The following is a 14,819-nucleotide window of genomic DNA, read 5'->3' as shown; positions in this document are numbered from 1 at the left end:
TGAAGCGAGCTAGCGAGCCTGAACCGCGACTGTCCAACAGCATTACGGCCCATCTCGGATGAAGAGTAATTATACGAGGAACACTGAAATGTCATTAAAAATCTTCAGTAAGTGATTTAACCCACCATTCCTCACTAATGCTAGATATTTCTTTTTTTCTTTACCACCCCCAACCCCCACTATGATCAACTCCCTTGGTTTTCCTTTCTTTTATTATTATTTTTTTTTTCCCTTCATGAGGCCATGACCAAAACTTAAACTTCCCCTCTGGAAGTTTCACAAGCAAAAAAAGGAGTTCCAGACTTCTTAAACACAAACATATTGAGATTCTAGACAAAGACGTACAGTTGCATTGTCCTAATTTAATTGCAGAAGTCGGTGCCGGTGGTGGTAGGTAATTGAAATGATTCCATTAGAAATTCCATTATGAATTGGTGATTAAGGCCAGATGTGATTACCATGGATTAAAGATGATAGTTAGTTTTTTTTTTTTTTTTTTTTTTTTGATATAACCTCTGCAGCCACCTGCACTCCATGGAGCTCAAACAGCTTCAAATATCACAGTTAACATGGAACCGAGGAAAGCAATGTTAGAGAGAGATATTATGTGTGAAACAGAGGGGGAACATAGCCGATCAAGGCAAACAGTGTGTTTGAGGGGAGTGTTGTTTCTAAGAGGATTTAGTTAATCTGATTCTGCCCCTTTATTCTTTTTTTTTTTTTTTTTTTTTTTTGATGTGCTTATTTTCACCAGCAAAAGATTTACCAGCAGCCTGGGAGGGTTATTGTTGTTGTTGTTGTTGTTATAGACAAGAAAACAAAAACAAGCTATATCATGTTACTATATCATGTTCATCAGGGCTATTGTCTGTGTGGTTATGAGGAGTGTGTATGCATGTGTGTGTGTGTGTGTGTGTGTGGGAGAAAGGCTAATAGGATGTGTGTATGGGGAAGATAATGCCACAGGCAAAAAAAATTATGAATATCAGCAGTTTCTCACCATTTTGTTGGGTTAATCCCTTGTTTCAGTTGGAGAAATAGATATATCTCTTGCATACATTACGTCGGAGTCTGCACATCAAGTACACACAAAGTGAAAAGTACCTTTACGTCAAGACCCTCTGATGTTATGAAGAGTGAAGTTTTATGTATCGAGGTCACATAGTTTTTTGTGTAGCTCAGCAGCTCCTTCAACAGAGTGGAAATTCAGACGTGCGCCGATGAGGCAGGTGAGTGTGGGTTCAGGTTTGCATTAAATCAAAGTGACCAGTGTGAAGTAGAATAGTGGATAAAAGATGCTCGTGTCATTGTTGTTTTCATTTCACAAAAGTGGCTTTTTGTGGTAGAGTCAAAGGAAACATTTCTCGACAGCGTTGACTCATGAAGCAGAACTTCAGTACGACTTTTCCCCAACCAGAAAAGGTGAAAACTAGGCTAGAAAAACATGACTGATGTGATGGCATCTTGACACCTTGTGGTTCCCAAACTGGAACTACTGGGTACAGGAACTGACTGGGGTGGGGACCAGGAGCACAGTCGTCTTCCTCGCCCACCGCTGAACCAAGCGTCATGCCTTCGAGCTATGCAATTATTTTTGCACTGCGTCCAATATCAACTTGAGAGCAATGCAAATTATTTAAGACGCGCTTTTCAGGGCTTGCAATTATAATAATGATGATCTCAATTAGCGTTGCCATTGCCTCGGACTATTTAGCAGGCAATTTTGCAGCCCGGGGGCGAGGGTCTTCGAGGGAGCTGATACGCATCGTCAGGTCAGACGGGATGGAGAGAGAAAGAAAGAGACAGGCAGCGAGAGAGTGTGCACTCTTAATCAATAAACTGTGAGACTAGAGATATTTACCACCCAATCCCACGAGGAGCTGGTTCATAAATTGACCTAATTGGTCATTGCTGGAGATGAAATGAATGATGCCACAATGTAGTGTCTCATTCAGAGGGGACAGGAAGTACAGCACTTAGCCTCCTGCTATCACGCCAAGGTCTGGGTCAGAGAGTTAAATCACATGCAGTTATTATTATTTTTTGTACCTTCCATTACTGGCTTTCCAGTTTGCGTACAGAATCACAGTTTTGGAAATTAGCTCCTCTTTCAGTGCATTCTGGCTTTCCCAATGGCTCATGTAGCATACTGAACTGCCTCTGTATATTACAGTGACTTCTTTCTCCCCATCATTCATGTGGAAAAGGCTTGCACCACCAGCTACCCTTTCTTTTATTCATCGCACTGTAAATAACTCCACTTTATGAAAAGCAGCCAGTGTGACTCACGGATACCTCTCTAACCACAACCCATTATTATTTCATGGCCTTTGAAAGAAGGGTCTATAGCAGGCGCTCTCACACTTTAATGCCGGAGCTCCCTCTGATGTTGTGTACTACACAGCGGGCCTTGTTGCACTCCGTATGCGATCCCTCACTTGAATTCACAAACACTTCCAAGTGCATAAATAGCACGGAAGACGAGTGCCTTGCGAGCTAGCTAATGCTCTGGAACGCCATTGCTGAGGAGATAACAGGAGTCTGCCATGGCTGATGCCTGGGACTGTCATTGGGGGGAAGAGGAAGAGTGTGTCTGTGCGCCTTTTATGAAAAATGCTGTTGTTTTCTGACCTCTCATGGGACATCATATGGTAAGGAAAAAGAACATGCATCAGCGTTACGATTAAATGACCAGCGGACATGATTCAAAGGGTCCCACGTTGTCCCTGAGCACCCTTTGGAACGTGTAGAAGGCTCTCGGCATACAGACGAGCTAATGGGCAACCTATTGGTCATGGTAGATTCAGTTTGAATCTCAATGAGGATGTCAGTGTGTGGCTGCTCCATGACCGACAAGGTGTGGTAGGCCTGCTGGAGTTGATTTAGCCACACAGGCCTGTCATAACGTTTTACCAGTCAACATCCATCAATCGAAAGGCTAAAAGGCATGTTTTTTTTTCTTTTGAAGTGTCAAAAGGAAACTGTGGAGCTGAAGATGGATGGAAACTGGGAGACGTCTGATGAAATTTCACATCTTTGTTTTCTCTACATGATGCAGAACCCTAATGGTAATAAGCCAGATGGTTTTTCTTTTACATGAGCATGACAACAGACTTAATAATGTGGTTTGTGCCAAAACCACTTCTGCAGTACATAGCCAAGAAATAAGTCAAGTCATTTCTTACACAAGCCTTTCAGAAGTACACAGCGGTGCTTCCGTGTGTTCTGGGACATGCTTGTGGTACATGGAGGCAAAGGGCTTGAATCACACAAAGGCTAAACCCATTACAGGTCCAGAGGGGTGGGCAACAGAGTGCCTTGTCCCACTCCTCTAAACAAGACTCTAGGTGCTGGAAGCTGGAACAAAGACTTGTAACATATACATTAAACTTTAATTGTTTTTTTCCAACCCCTTCCTTCACATCTCTGAAGAAGCAGCTCGTGAAACGTTAAAAGTGTAATGCCAGCTACATTTTGATGGCTGTGCCTTTGTAGGATAAAAGATATATGTGTAAGAGCAGGGGGAAAAAATTTACTCTCTGATGCTGGAGGTAGACAGTTGCTTTTCAAATTCCAAGTTTTGGTCCTTTATTTTATTCAGCAGTGAAATGCCATGAATACAGAAAATAATAACGTCTGTTACAATTCTCAACCATGACCTTCTAATGTCAGAGAACCTTAACGTATGGACACAGTACACAGTAATGAAAAGTATCAAAAAAAGTAGCTGAATCTCGATCAAAAGGAAATGAAACAAACAAACGAAAAAGTTTTCACCAATTACATAAACATATGTTTGCTACAGTCCCAATTTACTGTATACATAGGGGGATCATATTCCCAATTATTAGAGAAGGATAGCAGTAGAAAGGATACATGACTCAACTGCCAGACATAATGCTTCATAAAGTATGCACAGAGGTACAAGCAATAAATACACACATTAGGTTAAGCCTTACAGCTACGCAAAGCAGATGCAGAAAAAGCAGGTTTGCTATTCTTAGCGAGCAATGAGAGAGAAACAGTAAAAATTCAGGTAAGTCAGAAAAGAAACACTGAGATTTTTTTTTCCTCTTAGAAAAAAGTCTGGTAAATTTATGGGTCCACCAACATTTTTTTACATAAGTATGCACAGTTATCAAAATACAGACAAAATCAACCCAGAAAATCCAGACAATCCTAAAATCTAGTGGAGGAGCAGATCGCAGTTCTGGAGGTCTTTCTGGTATTATGTGCAAGCAACTATTTTAGACATTTTTTTTTACTTAATTTATACAAAACCCATGCAAATCTACAGGTAATATGCATTCTGTGGCTGACAGGTTTTATCCCTCCCAAAACAGTATATCTGAGGTAATGCACTCCTATGCATTGTACGTACATGTAGGCCATCGTCCCAAAGATTTTTATTATGTTCTTTTTATTAGTTCTTGTTTCCAGTCCACCAAATGATTTTTAGACATGCATTTTAAAAACACAATATTCCCTTACAGGTAATCTATACATTATCATTCTACAAATGTTTGAGGACAACCTATTACAATGCAAATCTTCCATATCTTGACGCAGGGAATGTAAACGTTGGTTTGAGCCACGTCCTATGAGACAAGCGTAGTAAAGTGTAACAGCTCTTGTGGCATTCTAATAACTCGTGCAATCTGTCATAATTGTTCTGAATTTGTTGTGCAGAGGTAGAAGCTTTTAGAAAGCCTTTTTGGGAAAGTGGTAGGAGAACCCTTTTTTTTTTTTTTTTTTTTTTGAAAGACGCAGCGTCCTTTTTATTTGGTGTGATAAGATTATTAAGAACGTCGTCTTCAAGTCATTTTGCTGACTCCAGCTAAGTATTGAAGGGATAAGCTTTGTTCCTGGGCCCAGTACCCTCTTGACGTGGAACTGGCATGTGTGTGTGTATGTGTGCGTATGTGTGAGTGTGTGTATTCTTTTACTTTTAGTGTGTGTTCGTACAGTACTGCACATGTCTGCGTGTTAAGCTCTTGCAGCCATTTTCTTCCAGCTTGGCACAACACTTGAAAACAACATACGCATGTTGTGTTTCTGTTTTGGTCTGAGCAGGCAGACACACTGGTCATCACAGCACAATACAAAACCACCGCTCGGTTCTTTGACACCATGCGTTTCCTGCAGCTTTAAACAATAATGTCAGCAGACCTAAAGCTAAAGGTCTGCATGTGTGTGTTCGTCTCTGACAGGGTGTGTGTGGTTGTTTTTATCATTTCTTTATCCCATACAAGAGGAGGCAGAATTTTGTGTAACTTTGGTTTACTGAAAACAGAAATGACCATTAAAGCAACAACACTTTTCTAGATGACATTAGCTGTGAAGGAAATGATGGGACGTAGTCGCCACAACAACTACCTCTCTTTAGTCTCAGTAAATACGAAGTGTGTTAGAAAAAAAGCTGGCTACCTATACAGAGTACAACAGTGCAGTGAGGATGTTACCTCCTCCACCAACACTGGTTGCATCCATATAGTTAAGAAGCTACAAACCACACCAATGAGCATTTGATGGCAAGTTAAAGCAAATATCACCTAGAAAAGGTTACCTTTCACCTTAGATATCCTCATCTGCATGGCTATTATTATTTGCTTTTACATGGTAACCAAGCCACATCATTTCATATCAACTTGAAATTATGACTTATTTGGCTTCACTAGATATTTTTCATGTTTGGTTAGCGTTGTTTTCAGTTTCGGTTTCGACGCGGCTTGGAACAAAACCGCCATGGAAATAAGACGTGACGTTATTTTGACAGTCCCACTTAGAACACTACATATTCACCAGTTTGGAAAAAAACAAAAAACAAAACAAAAATAAACAAAAACAACAACAAAAAAAGACCTGTATGTGTGATGCATAGAAAAGAAAAAAATAAAATCAAAATAAACTTTACAACAACACAATGATTCTGCACTTCCATTGAATACACAAATGTTTTGTTTTGGTCATAATCCACTTTTGCAGTTAGCTGCTCTCTGCCAGTCAAATCATCAGCACAAATTGCCTGGATCACCTTCTACCTACCACACACCTGGCAGAAAATCTCCTCTAGACTCCAAAGTGGACGCTCAATGAGTTATCAAATTACACATCAAAATCAGCATTTATTTCCCCTCTCTCTTTAGCGCAATCATCTTTGTATAGGGCTAAATGAAACAATCCCAGAGGTTATTCGAAGGTAGTTTGCGGAACAAAAGCTTCTCTTTGTACTAGTTTAAAGTCACAGAAGACGGACCAAGAGGAGTTTGGTGGCTTCTGTCTATAAGCTATTGGCCATTGCTAGTGTTGGCTTTGGTTTCTAGCTGTTGCCTGTGACTGTTTGCAGGTAGACAAAGCTTTAGAACGAGGAGGTAAGGAGAACAGCAAAGAAGAAAATTATGCAGAAATGCATTTGTTTTGTAAATGGTGCTTTACACAAACAAGTATTTTTTCCCAACTTCATTTCCAGTTTTTTGACTCTTTATCACAAACATATAATAGACTGGAAGCCAACTTTTTTTTCCTTTTTTTTTCTCTTTTTTGGACAGCTGCAACCACAGTCTTGGTACCGCAGTTCCTTTACTGGTGTGATTTAGGGAATGGCATTTACAGTTGGTGGTGTTTAAAATTATACTTTGAAATAAAAAAATGGAAAAAGCTGAAAATAATATACTGGTTTTCATAATAGTAGCGACATACAGGCAGTGACACAAATTTCTGAGACTACTCCTGTGCAAATGATAACAGAGCAACAACTTGAATTGAACCAGCAATTGTCTCTAGACATTAACAACTACTGTGGGTTGGATTATTCACAAACATAAAACGTCTTCCTTTTTGGCAGTATATGAGGCCGCTAGCTTTCAACTGAACATGATTTATTCATTTGTTTCATGTTTTTCCCCCCATCCATGAGTCCATCATCCTTGTACTGTGTGTGGCCACGCCATCTCTAATGAAACAGGTCTCAGAGAGTTAATTTTTTAATCAGACATCTCATGTCTGTCATGTTTAGGGATTCCAAAGGGCTGCAACAAAGAGTTCCTTTGGACAAGTCTCCATCCGGATTCATGCTCAATAAATAGTCCCAGTGGTGAGAGAGACAAAGAGAGAGTCAGCTGTGGTTTCTTAGACTGTGGAGTGGTTTTTCTAGTCTTGCAGGAGGTCTGTGTGAGAGAAACAGTGCGGCTGGGTGAAGGGATACGTCGACCAAAAACTGTATCCTAGTCACTCCAGATCTTCTGATAAGTTCCCTTCCTCAAGCTCCCGGTCATCATCCAGCTCTGGACTGTGATTGGCTGTCGTCACCAGTGACATCGGACAGTCGTCGTCTTCCATGTTAAGTGGCTCCTCCTTGACGTGAACTGGTGGCCTACGGTGCAATCACAGATACAGCAAATATTAGCTTTTCATAGCCGATTTATGACAATTTCCAGATGTTTTCAACCAGGACTTCACAACTAAATTTACCCTGATCAAAAAACAACTTGTGATGTGAAGCTGGAAAAAATAAGAGTATGCCATTTATCACCAGAATAATAGAGTTTTCCTGTCAGGAACTCAGTACTGCTCAGCTAACAAATGTTTTGTTGCGTCAAAAGAAGAACTGTGACGGCCATTACATGCATTATCTTGTGAGAAATAACAACCATGTTGTTTGCAAGACACTAATTCGACATGATGCCTCATGTCTACTGTAAGTAAGCGCATGAAAATTGCATGAAAACATGGCCTCTGTAAGGCCGATAAGCTGTGATGTTCCAGGACATGTTTGGCATTTAAAAGTTTACTGATGACACCAGGTTGAAATACATGAAAAAGAAAAAAGGGGAAAAAAAACAGGCCACATGATAAATAATGGAGAATTTCTCATCCCTGAGCCCCCTGGAGCAAAGGCAGAGGAGAGGCTTTTTTATCTAGTTAATAGAAAGCGCAGCCACTCGTTAATATGCAGGGGCTGTGCATGTCGCTCCTCAAGAGGAAAAACCGGCAGCTAGGTTCTGCCATTAATCAACTTCAGCCCCGGCAGTTCGCTCGGACACCATGATACATGTTTTTAACTCTAAATGGATGAATATCTTTAGCCACTGTCAATAAGCGGCGGGCAGGAAGCAGAACCATTGCGGGTAGGACGCCTCTCCCTTCAGAACAACAGAGGATTGGGCGGAAAAAGAAGTGTTGGGCGACTAACAAGAATAATAATGCTGTCACATACAAACAAGGCATAACATGATCTGGGGCCCTAGTCGGGAGAGGGGTTTGTGCCACGATGATAAATCTGACAAAACCTAATTATTTCTGACACATCGGATGCATCAGAAAATCCCCCTAGACTTTGAAAGAGGAGAGTGGGGAGAGAGGCGGACTTATCAAGTAGTAGTACGTTAGGACGCGTCTCATAGCCTCTCTCCTGGGCTGCCTTCATCACTGCTGAGGGAGGAGGGGGGGGTTTGAATATGAAAAGAATTTTAAAAGGTACAGATGACTTTAATATTCAGAGCCAAATACTGTAAATTAATATTCTGATGTGGTGGGATGAACAGAGGAGGCTGATCTTAGCAGGATGCAAGCGGAGCGATGAATATTTCTGTTTCTGCCTTCAGATTCACGGAGGCAACGAGAGCTAAAAGAAAAACACCTTAGACAGAGGTTACAGAGACAGAAAGCACAAACTCTGCACCCGCTGACCTGCCAGCACCAACAAATATGGAGATGTGGAGTCGACTGAATAAGAAAGCTTAATTTTTTACATATTCAATTCTGTACAAGCCTAAAAAGTGGAATGTATTAAAAGAAATAAAATGTGCTTATTTTATTTGTTACTATATTAAATATATTACATTCAATTATTAGGGGCACTTAAAAGTTCATGGATGTTATTTAGAGAAATAAAAGTTAAATAATGAAATACTGATCAACTGACAGACAAGGTGTCATTATTATTATTTTTTTTAATACATAATTACACATATTCTTTGTTTTGTGCTTTATAGTCATTTTAAGAATAGCTTTTGAGTCTTTACCTGTAGAAAAAAGCTGTTTTAACGCAATAATAAATTGTATTTCTACAGATTTTTAATCAGAATAACTGTAAATGTACTTTCAGTCTTAAATTCAACATTTTAAAATTTTAAGAAAATTTAAAATGTTTTAAAATATGTTATGACAAATGCAGATAATGTGTAAGTACATTATTGTTTAAACCTATCCAGAAAAAAACGGCCTGTGCAATGTAAGCTTCATTTTATGAAATTAACACAAACTTGGAAAATGTTTAGATTTTTTTTAGACATAAACAGAAGTCAAAATAGAAGATTCTAGCGTATACATTAATGTGTCACACTGATATATTGAGCGAGTTAGGTGTAAGACATATCACAAAGCTAAGGCCTGGCCTGTTCTCTTGTGCTTTTAATATGCAGCTCATTAGGTGTTTGTAAGGCTTTGAAGAAAAATATGCAGGGCCATATTCGCAGACCTGAGCTTTCTGACACTTTATTAAAATATGTGGATGAGCCATTTAGTACTTAATGGGTAGCTGCCATTATTGAGTCACTCAGGAGTAAACGCTGGACTTTGCGGTGTAATAAATACGTGCTTCTTGGTATGTATGTGTGTGTGCTCTTGAGATGCCTGCTCTCACATCAGTTGGAGATTAGCACCAGCAATCATGCAGAGGTATGTCAGGGATGCAAATAAGGTCATTAGTCCACAGGCCTAATGGTAGGTTGGGGGACAGGAGAGGTGGTGTGGTGAGGAAGGGGAGGACGAGTGGGGTGGGAGCAGGAGGGGAAGGCAGAGTCAGGGTGAGGACTAAAGGGTGCAATCAAAGACATTCATAACATCTCACTATGATTCATTAACTAACACAAAAGAGGGGCGGTCACCAAACAATTACACATGACAGAACAAGACTCAGCTGATAAAATATTGTGACTTTAAGTAGGTTTTATTTGCTCTTATCACATGTGAAGAAATGTTGCTAAATTTTATTGTAAAGCGTTGTGTCTTCTCAGCATACCCCTTAGGGTGTACATGAGCCAAAGCACATACACATGTGTAAACACATGCACACAGGCATGCACACACACCCAGCATGGCCTAGGGCGATCTGGTTTGGGGTTTAGCAGATAGCATTAACCTTTAGACTTTGTGGGAAAGGAGGGGTTTGTCTAATTGTTGGATTTACTTAGTTGCGCTGCAGACTCCTCTCCTGAGAAAGGCCTTCAAGGTGATGCGCTATTTAGTTTAGTGCTACATGCCATTCCATTATTTAAACACGTCTTTGAAAAGCCAGTCATGAAAAACACATTTCTTCCATTTTGAGGTTGTCGTGGCTGTGTAGAGGCAGGCGGGGATGGGGAGAGAGAGACAGAGGGGTGGATGGATGCATCTCATCTTACATATCCCGTCATGTCTATGTCAAAGCTGTATGACCAGGGAGAGCAAAGAGAAAGCAACAAAAGAGGAAAGAGGAGTCGATGCTGGACTGTTACTAAAAGTTAAATGACCTAAGGGAGTGGTAACACTGGGATTCTGTCTGGAGCTGATAAGATTTGCTCCACTTAACTCCCCATTTCAGAGAGGAGTAAACATGTCCAAATAGATTAATGTATAGATGTCTGGTAGTGCTAACCAAACACTACTTTGCTCTCCCAGATACACCAGAAAGCCACATGCAAGAAGAGTGCATCCTTGAGCCAATGCACAAGTGCTTAGTGAACATGAGCTGTGATGGGCAGTGGATAAGTATCATTAATGTGTAATTTCTGTATGTTTTTTTCAGAATATAGCCCGAGTGTTTCTGCTACCACAATGACATTCAGGTGCATATGTGTCATACCAGTGACTCGAGTAATGCACCTGTTTCAGACTTTTCCAAAGCCCACATCAGATCAATTTTCTAAAAACAGTCTTCCTCTTCTCACAGCACCATTAGAACACAGAAGGGAAAGGGAGAGATTTTAGAAGTAATTAATGCTACAGTTGCTACATTTTAATAAATACAGGTCTACATAAAATACCACAGCTAAACCCTTATAATGCAGACAAAGGTGTAATTAAAGAAGAATGTGCAATGGAGCCTATTAATAGACTAAAATGAACTGTTATCCAAAATATGAGGCTCACCTCAGGTATAAACATAGTACCACTGAAAAGAAATGCTGTAAATTGAAGCTTGCCCTCAGGTCACGACAAACTGTAGAAAATACTGGTACTGTAGGTTAAATATGAGGCAATTACACTAACAAAGGGCATAAGGATGTTAAGTGAATCCAGTGTAGCGGTGGAGGTGGTGGGTATTCAACAAGGGCTTGAATTCTAAATACGTGCTCATAAAAATGTGTGATGTGTGAGTCTGTATGACACAATTATCTCTAAAATGCGGCAATGAGAGAAGAGGAAAGAATTCTGCATTAAAGGCTGATGAGTTCACTTAGTGTACTCGGTTGTACTGAAAATTTCAGACAAAAATTAAATACTGATAAAAAATTGATATGAGGATATTAATTTTTCCACCTTATTGTGTTAAATAATAATCAAAGCAGACAAAATATTTTCAGTAAAAGTAAGTATTACTGATTTATGACGAAGGGTTAATTATGATGTAAGTCTGAATGTCTGTGTGCACAGATGAGGGGGATTCGGTCGTAGGTGTGATTCTCTTACATGTGTACTGGGGGGGAGTAACCGGGGCTGCTGTGTCCGTTGGTGTCCAGGTGGTCAAGCGTGCCGTTGAGTTCCTCATGGGCGGACTGCAACAGGGATGGGGGGCTTCCCCTCAGTGTACCAGGAGGACTGCCACCCAGTAGTCCTGGTGGACTCCCGCCCAGCAGACAGGTGGACTTCCACCTGTCAGTCCAGAGGGATCTCCTCCCAGGAGGCCGTGGCAACCCAATGGGCCTGCGGCGCTGCTGTTCATGAGACCGGGGGTCCCGAGCAAAGGCAGGGAGGTCTCCGCCAGGGCAGCCTGCAGGAGGGGAGGAAGAGGAGAAGAGTGAGAATTAGTGTAGGAAAACGATGGTGTCTGGTGAGGGACAGGTAGGGAAGAAAATGATGATGGAGAAACATTGAAGATTTATGATTATCTGCATTAGGGTTGAATGAAAAAAGAAAGAAGAAGAAGAAGACATGATCATATCACAACTACGTCAAAGGGACGTTGAGGGCAAATAAAGTTGGAGGCAGAATAAAGCGTAAAAAAAGAGAGGCAGGTGTGAGAATAATGTTTTGAGGTTTACTCAAATATTTAACATAATCATTATTAAAATACAGTTGTCTAAGTCCCCATTATTTTATTCTGTTGCAGGCTATTTTTTCTCCTGAGACACCTTGCTGACAACTACCTCCCCCCAGCTGCCATTCATATCCCCTTGTGTGGTGTGGCTATTAAAAAAGTCCCCCAAAAACTTTACCTCAAAATAATAAAAACTCCTGACACTTTCGCCTGCTGCGCATTAAAGTTATATACAGTGATTAAATTTTTAAAGTTTTTGCCATGAGCACCTCGCCGGCGTACACTATGAAGCCAAATCATTTATGACAGCTTAGATAAATATTAATGCACATGCCCTTGCATTTGCACATGCCGCTATCAATCTAGGGTGTCTGCCATGGCTGAAAGGAGGAAAAAGAAGGAAAAGAAAGAGTGAGAGTTGGTTCCTGATTCGACCACAGGGTGGCCTTCTGAGTCTGACAGTGTGAATGAAAGAGAGGGGGAGAAGAAGGAGAGAGAGGAAGGTGTGAGGTGAGACACGGCAACTCACAAACAGAGAAAAAGAAAAAAAAATCTGAGTAGGAGGAGAAAAAACTTGTTTCCTCTTATGCAGTACTAATATGGAGTCCCATTGTACACAGCAGCCACACTCATGCAGTCACTCAGCTGGTCAATCAGTCTAGCAGCCGTCCTGCCTGTCAGTCAAATAAACAGGCAGCTGGTGAGTCAGTTGTTCTCAGAGGCTTTTTGTTCATACCTGTAAGCTGGCATTTAGTGCAGTTCCATAGCCAAGACTGGAGGGCAGGTTCTTGACAAGTGATGGGCTTCTGGATGCATTATATACATATATATATATAAAACACAAAACAGAAGAAGGAAAGAAATTAGTTCACAGTGTGACAGCCTATTTAATTCTATGTTAAATTGAAAATATGACGCATAAGCGAATAAAACTAAGTAGCTACGAATACATTACATATTATAAACTGTTCATCAACTTGAAGACTGATATTTTATAGGTGTATATATGATGTTAAATGAATAAAGCTCTCAGTTGAAGTTAAGCATGGATCCTTTTCTAGAGACAGACAATCATTTCTTGTGTTGGTGCTGGAAATACAGCAACAATGTGAAGTGGGCACCAGGACAGGACTCACTGACCAGGAGACCAGTTCAGCTTTCTGCTTGTTTTCCCCACACCGTAACTTTGTTTCTCACTTATTTCTTTTTCTTCAGATACTAAATTTTAAGGCTAAGATCCATCTAATATCAAATGAAAATTATCACCAATATAATGTATTTTTTTTGTTGTAAATGTAAGCCAGTTTCACTGCTTTCTTTTTATGACCAGAAACACCTTATTCAAAAATTCTGCTCACTATAATGTTAATGTACATACATGTTTAAAATTATAATTATAGGCTCTTATCTTACATAAATGTATGGGTGTTTCAAAAGAGGACTGAATTTGGGCTGTGTGATTGTCATAATCTTCTAGGTGTCTTTGATTCTCAGGTCTGGGTCTAATCGGAGGTGACAGATCTCTTACCCTGTGATCTTTTGTGACCTGCGTTTCTGGTACTCCACCTCGTCTACTGTCCACACGGCCCCTTTTACGTTCTCCACACGCACAAAGCACTTGTGCAGACTGAGGTTGTGGCGAACAGCGTTCTGCAGAGAGACATGACACACAGGTCAGAGGATGAGGTAAAACGAATTCACGTTCATTCATTATCCATCAAGAAAAAAGAGCCTTGGAAATTGATTTTTTTTCTTGCATTTTGGAAGAAAATTCTCAACATTCATGCACCATGATTTAATTAGTAAAAATTGAGTGAGAGCGAATGCTCTTACAAGTCCTGCACACAGTACATATCAATCAGAGTAAGTAGGCTAAAGGAGGTAATCAGCATAGCGAATGGCTTATGGTGGTGACAGAAGTGTAATGCCGGCCTTGATAATGGTGATGTCAGTAACCCTTTCTGCTCCAGAAAAGCATTGCTCTTAATGGACATATCGCTTTAAAGATGACAGTACAGCAAGAAAAAAGACAGTCATCAGGAGGCCCATGTGTCTGAGTGTGTGTCTGAGAACACGTGTGTGCATGTCACTAAGGAGGATTAGGCTGAACTGTCTCTGACATCTATATGTCCAAATATTCCTCATGTGGTGTCACATCTGGTGTTGAATTCAGCTTACTTGACAGTTATCTTTTAAATTTATTATCAAAACTGTTACTGCTTGTACATTTTCATGCCAAATTAAAACAGGATATAGCTTTAGTAAAATAAAACAAAGGTGTTCATTAATTACAAAATAAGGAAAACCTATTGGAAACCCCCTTCTTAAATTAATATGACTGTATGACCATAATTAAAACATGCTTCATACTCTCCAAATAATAACCTTGGCTTTAATATCCCTGCTGCTCATATTTATCATCTCCTTTAGCTTGGTGTGTACTGCTCTTTCTCCAAGAAAAAGGGATTCAGAATAAAAGAAAAAAAAAAAAAACTCATAAGCAGATCTTGCATCTGACCTGAAAATCCCAGGATTTGATTGATCTTAATGCCCATGGCTCTGAATATGATAATTTTAATAT

General features: G+C 40.2%; 1 protein-coding gene across 1 annotated transcript in view; it reads right to left on the bottom strand.

Moving 5' to 3' along the window:
* Nucleotides 1–3,563: 3,563 nt before the first annotated feature.
* The window catches only part of foxp2 (forkhead box P2), a 104,284-nt gene continuing 93,028 nt past the window's right edge, over nucleotides 3,564–14,819 (bottom strand). Inside the window, 5 exon segments of the mRNA XM_030149757.1 lie at nucleotides 3,564–7,372; nucleotides 11,671–11,839; nucleotides 11,842–11,971; nucleotides 12,975–13,044; nucleotides 13,767–13,888. Coding sequence (XP_030005617.1) covers nucleotides 7,228–7,372; nucleotides 11,671–11,839; nucleotides 11,842–11,971; nucleotides 12,975–13,044; nucleotides 13,767–13,888 — 636 coding nt within the window. The 3' untranslated portion in view covers nucleotides 3,564–7,227.

Source organism: Sphaeramia orbicularis, chromosome 12 (genome assembly GCF_902148855.1).
Source record: "Sphaeramia orbicularis chromosome 12, fSphaOr1.1, whole genome shotgun sequence".
Taxonomy (NCBI): Eukaryota; Metazoa; Chordata; class Actinopteri; order Kurtiformes; family Apogonidae; genus Sphaeramia; species Sphaeramia orbicularis.
This window is presented reverse-complemented; position numbering and strand designations above follow the sequence as displayed.